Source organism: Hevea brasiliensis, chromosome 12 (assembly GCF_030052815.1).
Source record: "Hevea brasiliensis isolate MT/VB/25A 57/8 chromosome 12, ASM3005281v1, whole genome shotgun sequence".
Lineage (NCBI taxonomy): Eukaryota > Viridiplantae > Streptophyta > Magnoliopsida > Malpighiales > Euphorbiaceae > Hevea > Hevea brasiliensis.
The window spans coordinates 7566002-7574040 of record NC_079504.1 but is presented as its reverse complement, the minus strand read 5'-3'; the positions used below and the strand labels follow the sequence as shown (position 1 = coordinate 7574040).

General features: G+C 37.4%; 1 protein-coding gene across 1 annotated transcript; it reads right to left on the bottom strand.

Moving 5' to 3' along the window:
• Positions 1–5809: 5809 nt before the first annotated feature.
• Positions 5810–7518, bottom strand: LOC110637363 (aspartyl protease AED3). The gene has a single exon (XM_021787425.2). It carries the CDS (start codon positions 7350–7352, stop codon positions 6039–6041), a length of 1314 nt encoding a protein of 437 aa, XP_021643117.2. The 5' UTR covers positions 7353–7518; the 3' UTR covers positions 5810–6038.
• Between the last annotated feature and the right edge of the window lie 521 nt (positions 7519–8039).

The following is an 8039-nucleotide window of genomic DNA, read 5'->3' as shown; positions in this document are numbered from 1 at the left end:
GGAAGTGGGAAATGATCACTATGGATTTTGTGTTGCCTCGCACCACGCGAGGATATGATTCGATATGGGTAATTGTTGACCGCTTGACCAAATCACTCACTTCTTAAAGACTACATACTCGTGGCACAAGATGCCCGCTCTACATTCGAGAAATAGTCGATTGCATGGAGTTCCGCCCATAATATCCGAGGGCCCCGCCACTTCTTTGGAGAAAGTTGCAGAGGCACTTGGTACACAATTGAACTTTCACCCTCGAAGGACAATCCAAACATCGAAGACATGCTTCGCATGAGTGTCTTGGATTTTGGAGGTTAATGGGATGAGCAATAGCTTTGGTGGAGTTTGCCTATAACAACATTATCACTCCAAAGATAGGGATGGCACCCTATGAGGCATTATATGGAAGAAAGTGTAGGTCTCCTCTGTGTTGGACAGAAATGGGGGAAGCAAGGGTGCATGATGTAGACCCAGTGCAATACACTGCAGAGGTAGTTCCTTTAATCAGGGAACGACTGAGGACAGATGTAAGAGTTATGCAGAGGGATGTGGAGTTTGCATGGCGACTATGTATTCTCAAGGTATCTCCAATGAAGGAGTCATGAGATTAAGAAGGGCAAGTTGGCACCCTGTATATCGGACCTTTGAGGTTACCGATAGAGTTGGAGCGGAGCTACCACCCAACCTTTCTCACGCTCATCCCGTGTTTCACATCTCCATGCTCAGAAATACATTCCCGATCCTTCTCGATGTGATAGAGCTAAAAGAAAATTTGACATTTGAAGAGCAGCCATAGTGGACTACCAAGTGAGACGAGATTAAAACAGATCCCTATGGTTAAGGTTTTGTGGAGGAGTCACGGTGGAAGAGTGCACTGGAGTCGAACGGGACATGTAGCAAGTACCCTTATTTGTTCAATGTATAATCATGTGCTTTATTCTGCTTGTGTAAAAATTCGAGACTAATTTTCGGAAGAATGTAACACCCTAAAATTTTATTAATTAAGAGTATTATTGGTCTTTTAATTTTATTTGAATTTTAGGAATTTTTTGAGATTTTTGAATTTTTAAAATCGGGTTCGATTTTAAAATATAAACTTTGATGATTTTTAAAAATTAATTTAAAGACCACGTGGCAAAACTAAAAATATATTTGGAGTCTACGATTTTTCTAGTTTTATGGAATTTTTTCGAATTTTTGACCTCGCTGGTCCCGAGGCGAGTAAAATTCAAAATTTTGTATCTCGAATCCGACCGAATCCGGACCGAATCGACCGGTCTCTTCTCTTTTCTTCCTCCCGCGCCACGCCTCTCTCTCTCTTCTCTCTGCTTTCTCCTTCCGCCCTAGCCAACGCCCCGATCCGCCACCAATTGGACCGGTCTTGTGTCCAAAATCATCTACTCGGAGAGAGCTTTCCATAGACACCAAGAACGCCAAATCCATCGAGCGATTGTCCGATTTTTGCTCGGGAAGATTTTAGCCCATTTCGACTTTGGGCTAGATTTCAAAACCGTGAATCCCACGAGGAAACCGAGGCCACCAGACCTCCATTCATCGAGAGCTTCGCAACGACATAAATTTCGAATTTTTTCGACACCGCTTTTTCTGGGTTCCACGAACGTATTTTCGAGCATTAAATGAGCTTAGAAAATTCTGAAAATTTATGTACTAACCCCGTGTTATGGGCTTCGTAGGTATTCTCGATTCGCGGAAATTTGATCGAGTCCGCAAATTTCAAAAGTCTCCGAATTGGGCCGAGGTTTTGGTTAGCCCCATTGTCGACGCCCCAGCGCAGTCGGAATCGCAAAGGTAAACCCGAACCTTGTTTTTACGTAATTTTCTAGTGCTTAAATAGGATTAAAAATCCATAAAATATTCGTGGTAGCTTAGAAAATTACGATTCTTTTTGCAATAGCTTAGTAATATTGCTAAGGACGCAAAGTTTTATAATTTTTAGAGCTTGTTTGGGCTTTGCAAAAATGATCAATAATAAGGACTAAATTGAAATTTTGCGTATTGTGATGGATGACTGATTTGATGGGCCGAGGGGCTGTGTGATATGATTGAATGATATATGGATTGTGAGTATAGAAGTGTTTTGAAACCTTTTGCAGTTGGGTAGGTCCTAGGTATAGGAGACTCACTGATTTTCACTTAGGACGAATTGGTCTTTTCTTTGTTTGTATTGAGTCGATTGTATTAAATAAATGTAATATGATTGTCGTGAGCCTTATTCTCCGCCCACCGCCACATTTGTCGTCAAGTTTGTGAGTAGAATATTAATTTTAATTGTAATTTCGATATTATTATATGTTCAGCATGCCCATGCATCACTTATATACATATATTTATATAGTTAAACTCTAGGCACGAATTATGTTGCATTCATAATCATAATGTGCCATGAGTGTTGTTGTGGTAATTTGGAGCGGTGTGCGTTGGCGTCGTGTGATGTGGTGTGGACTATGGATAGACGGTAGTCACGCTTGAGTTCTTCATTGACCCGTTCCTTCGAGGGGTAGTCACGGCTTGAGTTCTTGACCTCGATTTGGTTTATTAAAGTCCGCTTGAGTTCTTGCACAGTTGGATTTAAGAGAGTCAGATAGGATCACTCCCAATATATTATGATTGATGCTACAGGGTGTGTGAGTGCTCCAAATTACCTTTTTGATGCTATGATGTGAAAATGTTATTGCTGTTACATTTCACTCCACAGGTTGCATTAGTACTAGATAGTTATAAAGATTATGGTTAAAATTGATATTTTACTCTCTGAGTCGAACGCTCACTCCTGTTCAAAAATTTTTACAGGCCACAGGAGGATATTTTGTTCAGGGTTAACCTGCTTTTCTACCTCGCAGGTTGTTTATCAATATTTGTGTAATTTTAATTACTCCTAGAATTTCCGCATGTGTTAGCAGTAATTATTTGAATTTGGTCTGTAATATTATTATCATGTTGGACCTGTAAACTAAATATGCTATGCATGCTTGATGGATTAGATGAGGGAGCTGAGCTCCCATTTATTTTTATGTTGATGAGTATGTGGAGGGTGAGCTGAGCTCCCCAATTGACTATATTGTGTTTACGTGAGTCAAACTCCCGTTGGAAAGTCCATTTTATGGCGCTTGTTTTCTGAAATTGGGCCCAAATGGGCCTTAGAATTGGGTAAATGAACAGTTAGGCTTACTACGGGCCTCGGGCTTTAGTCCTAGTCCCATAGGTTGGGTCGTGACAATTATCTCTCTCAAGCAAGGTATGCATCCGACTTACTTTCTCGAGCAGGCATCACTGATAGCAAAACAGTATCAACCCCGATAGAGCTCAATTGCAAACTTACACCTCTTGATGGCACTCCTTTTGATGATATCCTACTTTATATCGACAGCTTGTCGGGAGTCTTGTTTATCTCACAGTTACTCGACCTGATATTTCATATGTTGTTCATCCGTCACGCTTTATGTCTGCTCCTCGCTCAATTCATTTCTCTGCAGTACTTCGAATCCTTCGTTATATCAAAGGCACTCTTTTTCAAGGTTTGCACTTTTTTTTACCTCCTCCCTAGTATTATCTGGCTACTCTGATGTTGATTAGGCTGGTGATCTGACAGACCATCGCTCTACAACTGGTTATTATTTCTTCTTAAGTGATTCTCTTATCTCTTGGCATAGCAAAAAACAAACTGTTGTTGCACGTTCTAACACAAAATATGAAGATCGTGCTCTTGCTGATGCTACATCTGAATTACTTTGGTTACGGTGGTTATTAACTGATTTGAGTGTCATTCATTCTTCTGTCACGATGCTTCATTGCGATAATAGAAGTGCTATACAGATTTCTCATAATGATGTATTTCATGAGCGTACCAAACACATCAAAATTGTTGTCATTTTGTACGTCATCATATTGCTCATGGCACCATATGTTTGATTCCTGTCTCCTCTGTCAGCCAAACCGTTAATATATTCACCAAAACGCATCCTCCCACTCGCTTTCAGGATCTCTTAAGCGAACTCAAGTTGGCACCCGTGCTACCACCTTGAGTTTAAGGGGGGGAGGGGGGGTTGTTAGCATGATTATAGGAAAATCTATCTTTACATGATTATAAAATATTTATTTAGTATAATTATAGTAATTAGCATGATTATAGGAGATTAGTTTAGCATAATTATAATAATTATTATTCTTGTCAAAATTAGCTCATATTCTCATGTATAAATAGATGTAGTATCTCTATAAATAAGACACAATCTTTTTCATCATCACTAGTGTTCTTTCTGCTAATAGAGCTTTTCTCGTGATGCTGCTATCCATCTCTCAGTTGATTTTTCTAATAAGTTTGTGACTTTGTATATTGGTTGTGTTTAATTTCTTTTTCTCATCATTATTTCAATTTGGTTATATTTTTTCTTAATTTATCTTTTATTTAGACCGTTTGAACTTTTTTACAAAACTACTCACGAGATGTTGATTTGTCAAAATTTAAAGTTTACGAATCTACTTGAAAATAATTCAAATTATATATATATATATATATTAATAATAAATTACTAAAAATTATTTGATGCATTTAAGTGAAAATAATATATCTTTTTTTTATAATTTAATAAAAGCTTAACACATACCTGCTACTCAAAATAAAACATGTATACACATTTATGTCCACTACTGCCGCCCAAACCGGAGAAGTTGGTTCCATCTTAGGTTGCCGTCCCTTTCTTATCTTCCTCTTTCCCTTTCTTATCTTCCTCTTTTCCTTTTTTTTTTTTTTGAACCTTTCTTATCTTCCTTTAATATTGGCTTTGCTCAACTTAGGATGTCCACGGCCATGAAACGATTTGGAAAATGATTTTTGAATTGCAGATTTCGGTGTGAGTCTTAATTTAAAACGGTTTAAAGAGCGATTTGAAAGAAGACGATTTAAGATAGTTTAGAAGCGATTTAAAAAAAAATTAAAGAAAAATTTTATTAATTTATAATTAAATTATATTTTAATTTGTCTTAAAAAATTTTCAATCAAAATAAAATAAAAAAAAGAATGAAATTAATTTATCTTTAAGAAAAAATTAATAAGAAAAGATTACAACTTGATTAAAAAATTATAGATTAAATTATTTTTTTTAAACAAATTAAAAAAAAAATATATGAACTTAATTTTACCTATGTATCCTCTTGGATTTAGAGAAATCAAAGTTTCTAATTTTATTATTTGCCCTTTTTCTAAGTAATTTGATAATTAAAAAAATATAAAAAAGAAAAAAAATAAAATATAGGATATTAAAAATTTTATTGAGGATATAAAGCAATAACAGAGTAATTGAGATAGTATTAAAAATTTTAATGATTGTGTAAAATAATAAAGTAGAAAGTAATTGTTTAGAGAATTTAAGAGAAATTGAGAAAATATTAAAAATTAAAAAGAGTACAGAGAATAATTGTATAGAGAATATAAAATTTATATAAATAAATTATGAGTGGAGTGAAGTATTTATTAAGTTTTTTTATTTAAACCATCAATTTATTTCAGTTCAGAATCAGAGGTTCAATTCAGTTTAAAATCACCGATTTATAATTCCTGAAAAATATAAACCTAAACCAAATCGTAGAAGAACGATTTCAGTTCGATTTAAAACTAATTCTGATTTTGATTAATTACAATTCGATTTTAATCAAATCAATTTCAATTCAAAAAAAACCTCCTACTTTAACTCTTATTATTATTATTATTATTATTATTATTACAGAGAGCATACAAGGGCCCACGGGAAAAGAAAAAAAAAAACAAACAAACATTAAACAGAAACTTCAGCACAGCACAAAGCCAATTCACTGTAGCTGATTGTTGAATTTAAGCTTTGTTAAAACAGTGGGCAGCACCATTGGCTTTTTTGTTAAAATTTTTAACAAAGGTATAAATAAAACACACTCCAGAGCAAGACAACAGAGCAACAGGACTTTTCCTGTTTATTATTCTTTTTTTTTTTCTCAAGCACAAAGAAGGAAGAAAAAAAAAATATATATATATATATATATGTAATAATCTAGTTGCACAACTCACGGGCAATTCCCAATCGAGAATTGGGCACATCAAATAAGATCCTAAGGTTTTGTTGCTGCAAATTGGCTATGACATTAAGCACCGAGTTCACATTTTTTGGTGCAGCAGCCATAGACAAGCAAGCCAGCGACCCTGCGCTGCTATGTATCAAGCTGTTCTCCATAGGCAACACTAAGTTCAAGCCTGTGAAATGCAACTTTATTGCTGGTGCTACTGCTTCATTTGTTGCTGCGAAGCACGTGTCGAATGCACCCAAAGATGAAAAAGGCCCTTTCACTTGTTTTCTGAACTCATCCCTTATTGATGCGTAAATCGGTTCAACGAATCTGGTTATGACTGTGCCTGAGTCAATTATAGTCCCCGCTCCAGTGTTCGGGTTAAACGTTAGGAGCTCTTGGGCAATCGGTACCCGAACCCGACCTACACTAATGCCGGTGAGGTTCACATAGTATAGTGATGGCCGGTGTGGGTTTCGTAGAAGTGGGGTGGTTCTGATGGTCTTGGGTTGACCCGCTGGGCCTAATTTGAGTGAACCCGAGAAATAATAGGATTTGAAACTGGGTAAACAATATGAAAATACACCGGAATAAAGCGATCCAGATTGAGAAAGTAACGATAAGGGTCCCCTACCCAAACCCAACAACCCTTGATTGGGAATTGACCCACCAGAGATGGAGTTGATGCATCCAAAAGCAAAATTTGGTATCACGTCATTGGCTAATCTTAAAGAATCTTGCACAAGAGAAGCTGAGAAAGAGGAATCTCCACCGTAAGATTGGTTGAAAAGGCAGGAGGAGGTGCCGGTGGCTGGGCAAGAGAACCCGCGGGCTTGGGTGCATTGGGTCACGGAGCAATCCAATGACCCGTAAGTGGAAGAAGTATTGGTAATGAAAGTGGTGCTGGAGCAGCCAGCACAGCCAGAGCAGGGTACCCAGGCAGCATCATTGCTAGTGTCTAAGACCATAAACATGATTTGACCCGGCGTACCCAACTTGACCCGGACGACATAGTTGCCAATGTTTAGGACCTGCTGGCCTGGAGCAATTGGGACAGAAGTGGTCATTTGGGCCTGTAGGCTTGACAAATACTTGAGCCTTTGTGGGTCTTTGGAAGCCATGTTAATGAGTGTGTTAACCAAAGATTCCTGTTTGGGTGGACTGAAAGGTGAGCATTTGCTGTAGATGGGAAGGATCGAAAGACTTGAGTCATCTGCTTGAGAGGCACAAGGGTCCAGAGCTCTGGCACTTGAGATTAGAAGAGCAAATAAGAGAAGTTTGGAGACAATTGATGTGTCCATGGATTGGACTCTTTAAGAAAATTGGAAATAGAAGATGAGGTAGAAGATTGTAGTGTGCCCATGCATGGGAAATCAAGAAACGTATAAAACGAGTTGAAGGCTCCGAGATTACTGAAATACCCTTGTAATTATTAGAGGGATCTTTGTAACCACTTGATGAGATCTATTATCAGACGAGATGGAACATTACTTAGGGTTCACGAGAAAGAAGATAAAGGATGCTTTTATGATAAAGAAAGCCAAGTTGGAAATAAACTGAAGCTAAATTACAATGAGATATGCTCTTCCTAGGGAAGAGAAATGGAAAGGACAAAATGAGTGGTGAGATATGGGTCCAAAAGAATGTCAATTGTCTAGTTAAATATCTAGCTTCAGATTTTTTTAACTTCTCCATTTATCCCAAAAAAAAAAAAACAAAGGAAGAAGCTGATTTAAAAAAAAATAATGTTTACTCTTTTCATCACGGTGGACCAAGGCAAAAGGGACAAGAGCAGCCCGTGAATACATCTAATTTGAAGGCAAATCTGCAAATTGCTAAAAAGAAAATAGAATTTGTCCGTACATGGGCAGTGCACAAGATGCTGTCGTTCACGGGCATAAACAGACTTTTCCATGACGTATATGGGTCCAGTAGCTCCTGCCAGCAGTCCCACACTAACACTGTGCTCCTCCGATCTCTTTCCCAGA